This window comes from Lampetra fluviatilis, chromosome 23, assembly GCF_964198595.1.
Source record: "Lampetra fluviatilis chromosome 23, kcLamFluv1.1, whole genome shotgun sequence".
In the NCBI taxonomy this organism is placed as follows: domain Eukaryota; kingdom Metazoa; phylum Chordata; class Hyperoartia; order Petromyzontiformes; family Petromyzontidae; genus Lampetra; species Lampetra fluviatilis.
The window spans coordinates 13,319,277-13,336,668 of NC_136297.1; the positions used below are offsets into that span (position 1 = coordinate 13,319,277).

General features: G+C 53.9%; 1 protein-coding gene across 1 annotated transcript in view; it reads right to left on the minus strand.

Annotated features, from left to right (window-relative positions):
* The window catches only part of SNX29 (sorting nexin 29), a 65,260-nt gene that overhangs the window by 12,806 nt on the left and 35,062 nt on the right, over window positions 1-17,392 (minus strand). The window contains exons 19-21 of the mRNA XM_078867295.1: window positions 16,215-16,270; window positions 15,314-15,401; window positions 1,004-1,144 (exon numbers count right to left, since the gene is read on the minus strand). Of these exons, the coding sequence (XP_078723421.1) occupies window positions 1,004-1,144; window positions 15,314-15,401; window positions 16,215-16,270 (285 nt within the window). The remainder of the gene's footprint in view (window positions 1-1,003; window positions 1,145-15,313; window positions 15,402-16,214; window positions 16,271-17,392) is intronic.

A 17,392-nucleotide genomic window follows, 5' to 3' on the forward strand; every position in this document is an offset into this window, starting at 1 on the left:
CGGCGACGGCCACGAGGCCGGTGACGCCGAGAGGCGGAGTCGCGCCCGCCTGCGCTCAAAGCGGGGCAGGGGGAGTGCGCGGGTGCCGTGCACGGCCGACTGTAATTGGGACGCTAATGGACCCCGTGAAGACGCTTCCCGCAGCCAGGACTCTGTTATTATTCCTCCTTTACGGAGCCATCCATTAGCACATTCATGTAGTCGCTCTCCGGCTGGATGCGCGTGCGCCGTCTACATGAGACCCTTCCAACACTCCACCGGCCGCCACGAGCCACCGACGGGCGCCGCTCTCCACTCAGCGGGCCCACCGCGGCTGCCCATTACCGCGGCGCCCCCAACGCCACCACTGCAGCAGCAATTTACGATATCAGTCGTGGCAAGAGCGTTGGCTGCGCATCGGACTGCAACGTTCGCTGCGCGTGACAAGGACTGAACAACTGAGGAGGTGGAATGAGGGTGCATGAATGAGGTGGCGATTTGGTAGCAACGAGGTGGAACTTGGAGGGGATAATGCAGTGGGGAACGAGGAGGTGGAAGGTGGAGTTGGGCATGCACGGCTCCGCCCGTCTGCACTGCAGACACTAATTGAAGCCAGTGAAGAGATTCAATCAGCGAGCGTTATAAATAGCTCCTGCTGCGGGGACTCGCAAACACGCGCCGAGGAACCTTAATCACGGGGTTTGTGCGTTAATCGCTCAGCCGCGGTAACGGAGGGGCGAGGCCGTGAGCCCGACTCTATGGGACCCCCCAAGGTCCATACGGCCCCCCTCATCCCAATGCCAACGGCTCCCGAGCATGTCCATCCCTCCACGCGTTCGTGTCTTCTCGAGCTTGCGCTAAATGTACACGACGCTTGGCCCTGGGGACCCCCAATCCTCGCCCGCACTGGCCCACGTTCCTCATCCTCACTGGCGAGGAAGCAGCAAGCGAGGAAGCAGCGAGCGTGAAAGGAGCGAGCGTGTAAGGAGCGAGGAGTGAGCGAGGGGCGAGAGGTTGCGGCCACCTTGTTGCCGAGGGCCTTCTTGGGCGGCAGCTTGAAGGAGTCGACGAGTGGGTGCTGCTTGCGCAACGAGTGGTGCAGTGAGCGGAACGCGCTGTAGCGCCGGTACACGTTCCATTCCTCGTCCCGCACACGCACGTACACCTGCTCGCATGCATGCACCATCAGAGACGTCACACAAGCACGCATACCGGCTCGTGATGCACGCACACACGCACAGGCCGTCACACACGCGCCGCCAGACACATCGCACGCACAACCGCTCTCGACAATATTTGGACTACTCTTCTACGCTGACCAGATGTGGTGGAAGAGGTGGGAAGAGTACCCACACTTTACCCCACCATGTATGACCAGCCGACCGTTTATGCTGCTGGGTGGACAGAGGCAGTGGTGGGGGGGGGGATTTAAGAAATTTGCCACGCTGGGAGATGGAATCGGACCGGCGACTGCTGGATTGCAAGTCCAGTGTCCTAACCATTGCATCGCCATGGCAGCTCCGTTAGCTTTACTACGGTAACAATGGCGCATTTATCTTTTTGGACGTTCCTGTGTGTGCGGCATATCGATAGCCGGCTTCTCGCCGTTTCATTTCACCAGTACAGCAAGATCGATTTACACAACGCCAACAAGGAGCGGCACGTGGGATAGCGCGCAGACTCATCGATTACATTCACAATGAGATCCCCATGCTCACGACGTGGATACGTCGTCCACGTGCTCCGACGGTTGTCGCTCGTTAATCTGGCCCAGGTCACAGTGTCTCAGAATGGTTCTCGCGCGGCGACGTGAACGTGCGTCAGCTCGTCCCCGTGAGCGTCATTACTCTAACGATGCCCTGCTGTCACATTTATACGATGGGACCAACGAAACGGTGTGAAGTTTATGGCAAAAATGAGATGCCAGTTACTGAACTGAATAAATAATGAAAAGCAAACTGTGAATGAGCCAGAAGAGAAATGTGTTTAATGAGCATGCGTTACCTGCTAGGCCACGCAGCGGAAATACGGATGCCGTCACGGGTACTGCAGGACTGACCCGAGGCCCTTCACATGGAAGCCATGGGAGCGCGGCTAACGACCATCGTGGTTGTCACCGTCTTAGCATCAACAACAGAACAATACCCACCCTGAATAACTACCGCTGTATTGCGTGCTGGTGAGCTCACAGTGCTAAACACATCCTGCCTGAAAAATGTTGGGCAGTTCACCACCATTGGTTTAAGCCAGACTCTGCTGAGATGCTGAATAATGAATTCCGACGCAGAGTTTGTGCTTGCGGTCAACCAATGCTGCTGCAATGAACACACTCAGATAAGGCTGTGGTGCCAATGGAATGAACAAAAATATTTATGTTCATTCCATTATATCTTTTTTTTATGTTGGAGGACAAATATAGGCAGGATGGAGGCATACTGTCTGCTTATTGATTTTGTGCTAAACAGAGCGAAGGTGAAGTCATCACACGACCAATCAGACAGTCGCACCACTGGCCTTGCACCCGCGTTCAGCACCATCCAGAGCGGCACACCGGCTGCTGCTGCTGCTGCTGCCATGGTTACCCAATCCTCTCCTGTCCTCGGAATAAATCACAAAACCCGCACCAGCCTCCACCACTGTAGGCCGCGCGTGAGACCCTGCTCGTTGTGGCCGCGAGCATCATTACCCCGCATTGCCAGGGCTTTCAATAAAAAAATTCCGACTAAACCTCAACTCTAAATTATCAGCGGCATCGTAGCAGAGAATTGAAGTTTCAAAATAAACGTGTGTTTTATAGCTTCGCATCAATTGAGCAGCTGTATTTAACAGAGAGGGCCCTTGCCTGTAACCACGTGGCAGTTTACCAGCATTGGTCCAGATTTTTCTTGTGTTGAGCCAATCAATGCCGCTAATGATGCACCCCGAGAAGGCCGTGTGGCTAATTGGATGTTTAAAAATATACTTTCATTTTGTTACGTGGAGAAAGAGATGTGTAAAGGAGGTAGACGGTGTTGGAGAGAGGAGCCAGGGTGGGAGATTAACTTTGTCAGGGTCAGGTTAAAAGGTCAAAGCCCCACCACAGGCTCCTGCAGTAACGGGAGCCACCAAATCTACTTTCTGTTCAAATGGGTATCGAGGCATGATGCCCATCTCCTGATCCAGGGGCAAATCTATACATAAACAACCGCTGTTAACTTCAATGTATCTGTTTGGAAGGATGGCCTACCATCCCAATCCGAATTTGAGCGCATGACCTTCCGATTACGAGCCGCTCGCTCTACTGCCAGGCCACTCCGCCATCGGAGACGAGGCCTCTTTGAACATGGGCCCTCTGCACACTGGAGCCACGAGCTGCCTTCCCGTGTCCCCAAGCGGTGGCAAGCGTGACCCTGGCGTGCCACAGGGTAAGCGAGCGGAAATAAACCACGAAAGCGAGACTGCGTCAACACGAGCAAGCACACGAGATCGCTTGAACCCCTCACTCGCGCCGGGTGCCTCCCGCGCGTCACATCTGAGCAGTGACGGCCTATGTGGCACGGGTCTACAACAAGGCCACTAAAGTGGCCGCCCTGGTCCTGTGAGTCCCAGGGCCTGCGCAGGGCCCGGGGTGCTCTGAGGCCTACGCGAGGCCTCGGCGGAGCAGGGCCCTGGGTGCAGGGCCCGGTCGGCGAGGCCACCGGCCCTGGGTGGGTGCCATCCCAGCGTGGCCGCAATTTGCCGCGCATTTGTAGTCGGCCGCGTTGTGTCCGTGTCAAAACAGATGCCTGCACGGTGTTCGCTGCGGGCCTCAATCGGGCGACGGAGTCTCCACCCAAGCGGCTGGCATTAACCCGTAGTGCGCCCGCTTGCTCCAACGCGTCCTGCTACACTTGTTTTTCCTGGGGGGTTGCATATGCTGCCAATACGGACCGCACTGGGGCTGCCTCGCCCCGGGCACCGAAGAGCAATCATAAAATGCAAGCTCGCATTTCACGTTTCCTGAAATTTTTCAAAGAATTAATTCACAGCCCGGGGCAGCTAAAGAATTAATAAGTAGCATGAGCCATGCTGGGAGAGATGTGAGAGCTTTGATAGCCATGTACATGCGCAGCAAACACGAACAGCAACAACACAAGCATGAAGCGCGATTCGGCTTTTGAAGGACTGAACCGTGCTGGCGTCATTGTTAATTAATGGGCTGTACATTGGGTGAAGGCATTTTGGGAAAATTCCCCGGCTCAAGCGAGCTACTGGCGTAGCGGGAGTCAGCGTGGCTGCTCTGGGATAATAATCACATAAATAAGCGCTCCAGCCAACTCGGCATCAAAACAGCAAAAGTAAAATCATTACAAAGCCCTTTGATAGTCAGCCGCGGCACGGCACAGGGAGGCCGAGGCCCCGGCGAGCGCCGCCACCACGTTGCCCCCCGCCCACCACCAGCCCTGCACTGCACTCGCAATGGATGTCTGTGAGCCAGGTGGCTTTGATGAATTATGCAGACAGCCAGGACTGCCGGTCTCGCTGGCTGTGAGCACGGAGAAGGGAAACCCTCAACGATAAATCTACATAACCCACGAGGAGGAAGGCGTCTATCACGGGGAGCGGTCGCTGTGCCTCCACGTGGTGAAGACTAGGCCTCGGATCCAGTGATCTCATCTCACCCACTGTAGAATGGCTATAATCCTCCCCTTGCTAATAAGAGTCATTGAAAAAGCTCGGTTTCCACACGAAAGACTTCGTCTTGAACTCCCAGCGCTTATTGCTGCTTCTGTGACTGCACAGAGCACAAATTGGGCCAAAGCAGGAACCCTGTTGTAATCTTTGGGGTCGTGCACTTGATTTAAAGTGAAGCAGCAGTCAATGACGTGGCACTCACCGATTCACTAGACTCACCTATTCACTCCACTCACCGATTCACTCCACTCATTCATTAACTTCACTCAGCCGCTCACTGGCGGCCAGTGGCCTCCTCTTTAATCTTCTATCGCTACTACGACCGCGGTGACTGGTCCCGTTGGTCCCGTAGTTTAGTACCAGTTGACTGGGCCCATCATCATCATCCCTCCAAAATAAATAAAATATATATCATTTTGAGGGAAGTGAACAGCGGTTGCCCTAAAGAGTGACCGTCCGTTGACTTGGGAATGTGGGATTTCTACCACCGTCTCGGGGCCACCTATAGAGAAGAATGCTGGAGCAGGGAGACACTCTGACTTGTTTTGTGAGATTTTGGTACCGGCCCTCCTCCCCCAACCCCCATCACCCCTCCCCCCACCTCAGACGGTGGTGACTCAAGCGCACATTGATCTGGCACGGAGTAAACATCGGGCTGTGCCGGTGCTGCCACTGCGACGCCAGACGGCCTGTGCAACCGCGCGAGAGAGGCGGAGATGGGTGCCACCGCCAAGGGCCGCCCTTGCGTCCCCGCTGCCCGCCCATGGCGCGGGGAGCACCTGGCGCTGGTACTGCTTGATCTCGAGATGCTCCGGAGTGTAACCGCGGAACGAATTTGACGATATGGCGCGGCCGCTTGCAACGGATAGGGAGGGCATGCATATGTAACCGGTGCCACTCAGTGGTGGGAACGTGCCGGTACGCGAAGGTGCTCCTGCGCGTCTCAGAACACCAGACGCGTGTGGACCGGCACTTTTCACAACGGTTTCTGATTCCTATGCCGCGGTGTTCGCCCAAAGGGCATGGCTGCTGCAGGACGAGTAGGGTTCACAGTGCACACTGCAAGGGAGTGCACACGTTTTCTTGCAAACAACACCCACCTACCCATCAACCAAGTCCTCAACAATGTCACCTCGCCACCAACTCAAGTCCCGATCCCCCCTTCTGGGACCACACGGTCACCGTCCTCGAATCTCACCCAGATCCGAAAGAATGCTGGTGAACAGAGGGGAACAAGGCGGAAGTCCAGAATAAACACTTAATTCGAAACCCAAACATTGGACCACCTGGCTGTTACATTCTTTCTTCTCCTCAAAGACACTTGTGGAACCATCAACCGCATCATCAGAACATAACTAGGCTGAATAATTAAAGACAAGCCATTCTAGTGGAATTGTGGCCATGCAACTCAGACTATGGACCATACAATAAACCACTGCGTTCTGTGCTCCTTGCACGGAGGAGCAGGAACAGTAAAACGACACCAACTCTCTCTCTCTCTCACTCTGCTGAAGCCCTCATGTCGTGGCCAGCAGCAGATCTCGACATTGGCACCATCGAGCTGCTGAACGCATTGACATGCACAAGAAGAAAACAGCGGCGCCTCCACACTGGCATCTCCACGACCTACGCAGCTTCTCCGCCAGTCGGCGCAGCAGCAGTTCGGCATGCCTTGCTCCTCGCACGCCGGCCCGGCCGATCCTGGCCCACGGCCGCGGGGTCCGGCACGCGCTCTCCGCGGTGATAAACACAGCGGCTGTGAAAACCACCGCCACTGCCAATCACCGCACGGTTACGGGGCTCGGGGGGACGCGGTAATGCGTGCGACATGACCGCGTGTGGGAACAGGGTCCCGGGTTGTGTCCAGGAAAGAGATACAGTGACACGGTATGGGACGCTGGAGGCTGCAGGTCCGTGGTGTTTCACAGTATATAACAATTTTGGAAGGCATCAATGAAAGAAGAATGAGAGAGGAAGTAAACAGAAAGAGAGAGAAGAACGTTCTGCGAGGGGAGGGGTTGATGACGAAGGACGTTATAGAACAGGGGTCCTCAAACTTTTTAAACAGGGGGCCAGTTCACTGTCCCTCAGACCGTGCCGCGTTTGTCCTAATTTTCAGGTTTGCCTCCCGTGCCGCGTCTATCATCTCACTTACAATAGGAGTACGTTGGCGTGCACCCATTGATCTCCCCGCCCTCTCCCTCCCCCCGTCCCCTCCCCCTCCTCTCTATATTTAAGGGACCGTCACAGAAACGACCATCTCTTTGTGCCGATTTGTGTCCTCTCTCTGTGTGCCGTTGTGATGTCTGTCTGCTTGTATGTCTGTCTATAGTTTTCTAGTTAGATTTTTGTTGCTCACACAGCCGATTTGTGTCCTCTCTCTGTGTGCCGTTGTGATGTCTGTCTGCTTGTATGTCTGTCTATAGTTTTCTAGTTAGATATTTGTTGCTCACACTTAAAATTCTAACTTAGCAAATTTTGAAACACGTAGTCAACCAGGCCATGCGTTAATTGTGTGTTAACCGACTCTCTGTGTTGTATTACATCACATTTCAATATTTTACTAGGTTATTTAATTTTCGTGTGCCTGTATACTCCTCTCTATGTGTGCCGTTGTGATGTCTGTCTGCTTGTATGTCGGTCTATAGTTTTCTAGTTAGATTTTTGTTGCTATTTCGTTTATGCCTGATGATGATTGCTTGTGTTGCAATCGAAACGTCGTAATGTGTTGTTTTATTTTGATTTATTATTTTATTTTTAGACGTGACTTAACCGAAAAGAACCAAAGAATAATTCCTGCAGTCACGAAAGCTCCCAAATTAAGATTGTCCCTCAGACCGTTGGAGGGCCGGACTATAGTTAAAAAAAACTATGAACAAATTCCTATGCACACTGCATATATCTTATTTTGAAGTGAAGAAACAAAACGGGAACAAATACAATATTTGAAATGAAGAACAAGTAAAGTTAAATCAACAAACTTGCCGGTATTTCAATGGGAACTATGGGCCTGCTTTTGGCTAATGAGATGGTCAATGTCCGGTTCCATATTTGTCACTGCTAGTCGTAACAAGTGATGCAAGTGTGCATCCGTTAGTCTAGATCTGGTTGGAGATTTTAAATGTTTTATTCTGGAAAAAGTCTGTTCACAGACATAAGTGCTGCCAAAGATGGTTGCCATTTTGAGTGCATGGTTCCTGAGATGAGGATATGTCTCAGAGGGGAGAAATGCATAGAAATTATGAAGGCTGCTTGACTTGAATGCGTCTTTCAGAGAGTCACAATTCTGCAGTTCAGCCAGTTCCATTTGGTAAATTGTATCCACATTTTCAATGTCAATAGAAAATGGGTTACGGAAAAGCTGTATGTCCTGTTCATGGAGATGAAGCTCTTTAAATCTAAATTGGAACTCCTTTTGCAATTTTTCCAGTGAATCCACACATGTTTTGTTTGGGAATGCAACCAATGGTTTTTTCCGCTAACAGATTTTGAGTTGTGGGAAGATGGCAGAAGTTTTCCTCCTTCACTTGTTTGATGAGGAGGCCTAATTTTACTTCAAATGCTTTGACATGTGATTGCATATCACAGATGAGCTTCCCCTTTCCTTGAAGTTGCACATTGAAACTGTTGAGTAGCTCTGTTACATCTGTCAGAAAGGCAAGGTGCCATTTCCATTCTGCATCATTGAGCTCTGGTACTTCTTTGTTTTTTGAAAGCAGAAAAGCTGTAATCTGTGGAAGTAAGTCATATAAACGTTTCAAAACTCTCCCTCGACTCAGCCAACGGACTTCTGTGTGGTACAGAACATCTTCATAGTCAACATTTAGCTCAGACAGAAATTCCTGAAATTGTCTGTGGTTTAGTGCATGAGCTCTAATGAAGCTGAGGGAGGGAGAGCCAGTCAAGCGCAGCCAGGCGAGGGCTGGCAGCCTTAGGCCTGGGGGGCAATTCCAGTCAATTGGCCCATTGAACCATTCACCAGCGCAGCCCAATGAGTGCCCACCGCCGCAGCTCAATCAGTGCTCACCTGCGCAGCCAAATCAGTGCTCGCCACCGCAGCCCAATGAGTGCTCACCAGCGCAGCCCAATTAGTGCTCACCAGCGCAGCCCAATTAGTGCTCACAAGCGCAGCCCAATTAGTGACCATGGGCCGGATAAATGTCCTCGGTGGGCCGCATGTGGCCCGCGGGCCGTAGTTTGAGGACCCCTGTTATAGAAGAACAGAAGGGATGGAAACGAGAGGAAGGCGACGATTGGAATGCTCGAGGAGCTGAAGGGGAGGGACCGTTTGTGGAAATGAAGTTCAGAGAACAGAGACGGATGTCAGCCAAGCCCCTGAGACCCAGAGAAGACAATATGGCAATGGAGGCTATTGCAGAATATACACGTAACAGCATCTCGAGACGCTAAATGGAACCGTTTCATGCACTGCAGCGTCTGGAACTCAGCTGCCCACGCACTCTGGTGGGCAGCAGCCCACCCCCTCATCCTGATGAGCCCCCCACCGCCCCCATCCCTGCCGCCCCTCGCTCTGCTGCTGCGTAGAGAGAGATGGCCGACAGTCACCACTCCCCCAATGTCCATCCTCCGCTGCTCGTGGCAGCGCTGGCAACACGATTCGCCGGGATGGGAAATGACATCGCATTCTCGTGTCAGAGCACACGCTCTGTGTGCGGAGCTATTAGCGTCACTAAGTGTGCTTCATTATCCCAAGTAGTGTGTGTGTTACTGGCAGCCAGATCCCCCCGAAACATTTAACAGACTGTTGGGGCAAGTGCTGTTAACGAGCACCTGCGAAGACCGGCACGGCACACTGGCAGCAGCAGCGGCAGCGGCGGCGGCAGCAGCAGCAGCGGCAGCACAGCGGTGGTGGCTTCTGCCGCAGCGTCCTCCCGGGCGTCCGCAGCGAGGAGGGACGAGGTCCCGAGTTCACCTTGAGACGTTTTTAACCGTGTCCGACGAGGTGGCCACGGCCACTCTGTCGCCGGCAGAGGCCCAAGGTTCGCGCGCGCCCACCGCCATTATCGGGGAGGAGACGCAGACGGCCGAGCGCCCTTCAACAACAAAGCCTCCGCGCACACAATCCAGGGCGATCACGCGCACGAGGGCGGCGCGGTGACGCGGCGACGCGCAGACCGGACACGAACGTGGGGTCTGCGTACAGCCAGGCGGGAACAGAGACGAAGAATGACAACAAGAGGCGTCGCCGCAAAGGCACTGTGCTCACGGTGCAGTTCGGCCACTGACAGATGTCTGCTCCCAAAGTGTCATCTCGATTGGATCTCGTCTCCGGGACCCAAGCGCCCTCGAGCCTCCCCATGCCAAACACGGAGAGAGCTGCCCAGGTGGGAACTAACGATTGCAACCAGAATCGATCCCAGAGACCTCATCACCTTCCCGAGGCACGTTGTAATTAAACCAACAACAGCTGTAATCCACCCCAATTGGCAAACAAAACCCACAAACATACAAACACGTGCATGTATGTTCGTGTGACACTGTGTGTGTGTGTGGAGCAGTGGTGTAGTGGTTAATGGAGTGTGCTATGAACCCTGCAACCGAGTTCAATTGCCACTCACAGCCAACATCAGTGACAAATATTTAAACCGGCTCCGGACCTTCCCTAGATCGACTCAGCCTTAAATGATTACCACAGGGGATGCAAAGGCGGCAAGGCGTGGTGTCTGCCACACGTCCCTTTCCTTTGCCATTTCGGCCTTCATAGGCGCTCGTTAACGGCACATGCCCCAACAGTCTGTGTGGGCTACACGGAGATCCTAAGAAGGTCAATATGGCGAAGGGGGCGCATCTGCCTTTGTCTCCCTCGCATCCAAGTTTCCACACCGTATCAGGCACTCGACGTATGGGAGGCCCAGGACCGGTTAAAATATTCACCACCGTTATTGGTCGTGAACGGGAACTGGGTTAGTAGTGCTGTGCAGCACTAACCACTGTGCCACCGCTCCCCCATACCCACACGTTCACGCGTGCACGGCGCGCCCTCATGCCCTCGCTCGGCGCCCGGCTGGGCAGCCGTACCGCTGCTCCGCCTCCACAACTCTCATTATCCCCGAACCGAGCCTTTGATGTGGCTGTAAGTGAGATGTCAAACACAGGCTACAGAGACCCACCGCCTGCACATCATCACCCAAACACCCGAAAACGGGTTCCTCTTTAAAAAATACTCGGAGAGGCGTTCCTGGGTAAAGAGAGGGCATTATTATGGTCAGTACAGGCTGTTCCTACTCCCGGAGATGATGGGAGCATAGGGGAAGGGAGATGAGGCCTCCTGGTCACAATGAGCACCGTGGGGGGGGAGACTCGGGGCGAAAGCAGCGCGTGGCTGCCCACGCGCCACCGGCCCAAAGAGTGGCCCGTGGCACGAGCGGCACCAGCAAGGTGGCGCTCGACCATTTAAGACGCCATTATCCATTCTGCAAAACGAGCAGGAACCACCGACACCTACGCAGCAGAGGAGGCAGCTGTCAAAAATAAATGGCTGTAAGATGTAGTTTACAAGGAATTATCCTGACGCACCGGCAGACGGGGATGCGCGCTGGCAGGTGAATGTGCAGCGCCTCCACGGCAGCGCCCACCGTGCACGGACGCAGTTTGGCGGGGTGTGGGCGGGTTGACTTAAACAGAGGCCTCGCTCGGCGCCTCGTGGATCCATCCGTCACACATGCAGGGGTGCAGGGAAGCCGAGGCCCCGAGCAGGGCATCGTGTGTACGGGAGAGGGGGGTGCAGCAGGGCAGGCGGGCGATAATATAATCAGGCGCCGTCAGGCATCACCTCGCACATGAAGGAACATGGCAGCTCGTTTGCGATGTTAATTAACTGCTTGGAAGGAAAAGGCGGAAACGTTCAAATAAGAGCACGTTCACCCCTGGGGTCCTTGGTGCCTGGGACAGATGATGCTCGCAATGGAGGTCATTAAAGGTCAACGCAACCCAAAACTCAACTTGCTCTTCTCTCATAGCTGCACAGCCAGCTCATTATTGCCAGTGAGACTTATCCTGAACTTTTGAGTTCTCACCTCTGGCTTAAAAAAATAAACCTGAATGTCCGGTATGTGTCACGGGCACGGTACAGGCAACGAGAACAGGGAGCGGGTGTAGTCAGCAAAGCAAGGCCTCATATAGCAGCGACTGAATGCAACTGCAGCTCAGGATGCTGCAGGGTGAACTGGGACATCAGCCTGTCGAAACAGGGGAGATTATTCCTGCAGTGGACAATTCTAATTGAGTAAATTGTGGTGCAACATTTTAACTTGGCATATTTGAAACATGACGTAGGCACCCCATGGCCTATTGTTGTGAAAGACGTTCAGGGATCTTTAATGTTCACTGTGAAGACGACGGCACGCGGTATTACTACGGTCGTTACGCCGGCAGATTAACCAGGGTGGCCGCGGGAATCGAACCGTGAACCTCTGCCACGCGCTGCGGTTCGGCCATGTCGACGATCTCGCCACGGCGCGCGGGGGGCGCATCAACGCCCCCCGCGTCCTCCCGTCCCAGCACACACACGAGCGCATGCTGTGCCACGGTGGGAAACAGCTGCCGGCCTGTCTGGCACGGTTAGGCGTCACACACACGCAGCGTCCGTTAGAGCGCACGGAGTACGCCGCAACACGGGTTCGTAGCGCAGTGCGTTAACCACTGTGCGACCACTCCCCACACCCGCTTGCACAAACACACACAGGAACACGCATGTGGATGTAGGCACGTGCGTGGAGAGGAGGTATGGTTTAGCTCAGGGGCATCGGTCCCAGCGCAGTCGCACAAGCCAAGGTCAAGCGTAGAGATTTCATTAGGTCCTGGGGATTGATCGACTGCAGCGCGACTCACACCCAAGCTCACTCCATCTGGATGGGCGGACAGGGAGAGATTCCCTACAGGCTCACAAGTCACCCACATCACAAAGACAAAGTTCCCCCTTATAGCCTTAACAGGCATTTGGGGCAAGTGCTGTTAGCGAGCACCTAAGAAGGCCGGCACGGCACATGAGGAGACACGTGTCCAGCAAAAAGCTCGGGCACATATACCTATCCAGTGGTGATGTATACACACTGCACCAGGTCCTTATTGAAGGCTGTGCCAAATATCTCAACTCAGGTCACTGGCTTCATAGTGCAGTGTGCTAAACATTGTGCCACCGCTTCCCACAAGCAATCTTTCATTTGCGCGCACACACACTTGCACACACATTGTAAAAACGCAAGACGAAACACAAATACGCACACGTCAACACAGACAAGCCCACATCTCCAGACGTAGAAGTGCGAGCACGGAGACGTGTGGACGCACGCGTACACACACACTGCTGCCTCTCTGTCTAGCAGCGCCTCTTCATCATGTCTAGCTGCTGACGTGACACAGGCTCATCCAGAGCAATTTCACCCCTCCACACAGCAGCAGCAGCCTCCAATTGCTCAAACGCCAAACCCATCCCAGCGGAGTCACTGGGAGACAGATTGCCGTAGCCCCCCCCACCCCCCATCAGGAGATGCAGAAGGGGGCTCGCGCACACTCACACGGCGATACGGACTCGTGGCAGCTCACACCATCACCAGACCTCCATAAAATAGCGTCCATCATCACACGCACCAACACACACACACACGACGTGCACTATCACGGCCGCCGAGTGTGGGGCCGTCCGTGGCTCACACGGGGCGCGTGGCGACGGTGACCGTGCTACCGCATGGCACTGCGCCGCCCTGTGCGGTCGTGCCCTCTGCCCTCTCCCTGGTGCTGGATAATTTGTGACGCAACGCCGAACGACGGCGCGAGAAAGGATCCGTGGTGAACGGACGTGGTCGGTGCCTTCGAGCGAGCCGTGTGGCCTTGCACAGGGTCTAACAAACGTGCCTGTCGTTGGATTCACAATGAGACGGCGCAATCTCATTGGTCGTCTGCGTGGCGGGGGGGGGATTGGCAGACTCTCGTCGCCATCGCGAGGGAGCGGAATTTACAGCAGCTGGTGCCGAGCAGGGACGAGGAAATGGTTCGCATGAAACCATCATCCCGGTTCAGGGTTCATGCTCACTCACAGACTCACGCACAGACATCCCAGACATTATGGTTTCACAACGATGATGGTGTCAAGGGTCTCACTGTGACGATGATGGCATGAAGATGACACACCGTGCTATGATGACATGCCCACACCGAGTTGAATCAGCACACAGTGTGGGCCACTTTAAGATGCACAGGCATGAGCGTCCGGTACAGGGTTAACAATATCTCCGGCCGACTGCTATACAAATCCAACAGATTCAGACGTCTTAATAATAAATAAACAAAATGTATTTCAAATGGCGACCGCGCTGAGCAGGCAAAGCTAAAATTAACGTGGGGGGAGAGTGGGGGGCGTGCGGAGGAGTGGGGGGGGGTCGACATGAACCTCGGGATAATAACCCTGCACAGCCAGATTCATCACGTTGGGGTCGAGTGATTAGAGTCGTCACTCTCATTATTTTTTATTAAAAAATCAGGCGATTATATTTGGATCTCTTTCTATTTCCAGTTTGCCTCTGATGCCAATCAAACCACTATTTACGTCAAATCCAATCACAGTCAAAATTTGCAGCCGAGTTCCGAGTCAAATTTAGTTCCGGGGTGTTTACCCTCCTTTGGATGAAAGCAGTATATAATCAATCGTATTGAAACCAAAATAGGTGGCCTCCTGCTGCCCACTCTCTACACCTCTTGTTATTACCACCGCGCTCGTTCACCCGGCAAAGCCGAGCCGAGCCTCAAGACTCTTGGTCAGGAGGGTCCTGCCAAGTTTGTCTCAGTAGGGGGCGATGCTGCTGCTGCTGTGTGTGATCCCAACTGAGTAATTTGCAGGTAATTTTTTTTACATTGGATGTTTTTAGCCAATATCGGTTACATCTTCTTGGTTCTTTCGGTAAAGTCACGTAAAAGGGAAGTAATAAAATAATAAAAATAAAACATAATAAAATAATTCTCACGACGTTTCGGCCACAACGCAAGCAGCCGTCCTCAGGTGAAGAAACAGGTCTGTCGAGAAGACAGCGTCTGAATGACACGCCCCAGGCGTTGTGGCCGAAACGTCGTGAGAATTATTTTATTATGTTTTATTTTTATTATTTTATTACTTCCCTTCTACGTGACTTTACCGAAAGAACCAAGAAGATGGATCCCTGCAGTCATGAAAGCTTTACATTGCATGGTTATTGTATCTATGGTCGGAAACTGGAGAATGCAGATTAAGCCCATGCAGAGCAGGGAGAGAACATACACACCCGACATACACTCACACTTATCCACTCACCCCTTCATTCATCCACTCACCCACCCACAACACTGCAGGTCACAACACTTCTCTTTCCACTGCTCTGTCTGTACGCAGTATGTGCGTACGTCCACGGTGTGTGTGGGGTGTGGTGTGAACCACTTGCCATGGTTTCCGTGGTGTGTGTGTGCTGTGGTGGTGACGTCACCGCCACTTAGTGGCAAATGGCGGCTGTTGTTGTTGTTGTGGTGTCTGCTACTTGCCTGGTACACGTGGCGTGCATGTGTGTGTTGTTGTGATGTCACTAGTGGCTGTTGTTGTTGTGTGTGTCACTTGCCTGGTACACGTGGCGTGCATGTGTGTGTTGTGGTGATGTCACCAGTGGCTGCTATTGTTGTTGTTGCGTGTGTCACTTGCCTGGTACACGTGGTGTGTGTCTGTCGCCTTTTTGCGTAGAAACACCGAAGGGATCCAGACGTTGACCAGAGCGCGGTAGTTGGTCGCACTGCAAAGGTCGTGAATTTTAATGGTGGCCTGGAGAATGACGGCTCAGGCCTAACCCTGAACCCCCAACATGGTACTACACAGGACAGGAATGAAGGGGTGGATGTGATTGAGGCTTGTAATTGTTTGGGCCGTGGTGCTTGGACACAGTGTCCCCACTGTGTTGAAAACAGCGTCCCCAGGTGTCTAACACAGAGGAGAAATCCGGCACCATGCGCACAGGAAGCACCTGCAGCATGGGTGACCTCCGGGGGGTTCAAACTGCTAAACCCGTGCAGGCTGACCCATTGGGGGGCATGCTGACCCCGAGACATAAGGTCTATGTCGACTGTTTGGCCACGTGCTATTCGCGAGCACCCATGAAGGCCGGCACGGCGCACGAAGAGGCAATGTGGCCAGCACTGCTCTCCATAACCGATGTTAACACGCTGCACCAGGTACACATTTAAGGCTGGGTCCACCTAGGGGAGGCTCAAGACGAGTTCAGATTCACGTCACAGATGTTCGGCTGGGAATCGAACTCGCGTTGTGGGGTTTGTAGCACGGGGCACTCACCGCTCTGCACGGCTCTGTGAGAGGCCGCATGCCCGACACGCACGCACGCACGCACGCATACCCGACACGCACGCACGCACGCACGCACGCATACCCGACACGCACGCACGCACGCACGCACGCACGCATACCCGACACGCACGCACGCACGCACGCACGCATACCCGACACGCACGCACGCACGCACACTAGTGAGGTGTATAGGGACATCATGCAGTGTTTGTTGACCAGGTGGGCCGTAATTCCTTTCTGTGCACACCTGTCAAAGTCCGAGAGGCTGGGGTCTTCGGATGACTGGCTGAGGTCACCGGGAAGCTGTGAGAAGACACAGACACCAATTGCCACGCAAATCACAAACCAAACCCGGCACGCCAGGGCAACTTTCTGCACAAATGAGAATCGAGCCATCTGCGCACGTCTACTGTTTACAGCCCAGCAGAATCCGTGATGGAAATTCCACATTCCTATGGCAGGGAAGAGTCTCTCCATAGGAAAAGCACTCTTTACTTCTCTACAAAGTGGTAGCAATTTTATTCACCCGGAAGGATGATGGGCTGAGTCAACCATCCCAACGCATCACCCAGGATGGACAGCATCAAACTCCAGGAGCCGAGAGAGGCACACGGCACCTTCAGGCGGAAGCCGGGCTCGGAGCGGAGCCGCCTGATCCCGCACGAACCTCGTCAGAGGACCTTGCATGTCCACCCTCTGCGCCACCCTTCCCTCCCCGCTCACACCGCCCACGCCTCCTCACGTGCCTCTTCTTACACTCTCGCGAGAGGCACTTTTCTTCAATTACCAGGGAGGCGGTACCGGTGTCTCACAGAAACAAGTGCCTGGATTCCATTCCTGACTCGGGTGGAGGTTGTATATTCTCCCCTCGTTCTGCATGGGTTTCCTCCAGATTCTCCGCTTTCCTCCCTAACAATCATCCCAATGCTGAAAAATGGCAGGACCTTCTTGAAAAAGAGACTTGAGACTCGGTGAGGCTTTCCCAGGGAAACAAGCTGATTAATTATTGTGTTGTGTTGCTGGAGCTCTCCTAGCCCTTCGCACGTACTCTCCGTCCTCGGCGCTGATTTCCCACTTAAGAGTTGGGATCAACGAGGTCTTTCGTTCATGGTCTTCACATGCAAACGCCCGCCCGCCCGAAGTCGCACAAACGCGTGGCTAACAGTAAACAAGCAGCGCCATGGCCGGCGCCTGTCAAGGGTTAATCCACCGGCAGAGAACAAAAATAAATGCGGCGAGGCGCCTTGCGGAATGCTAATCTTGCGGTCGGGCGGCGCGCACTATTCCTGCAAACCTAGCGTGATGTTTAGCTGGATAGGCGAGCGGAAGCGAGGACGTATTCCGGGCAATTCGCCTCGGGCGGCAACGGTGGTGCTGCCGCCAGTCCCCTTGCTGCCGCCAACCCAACAGCGTGGACACGGCGCC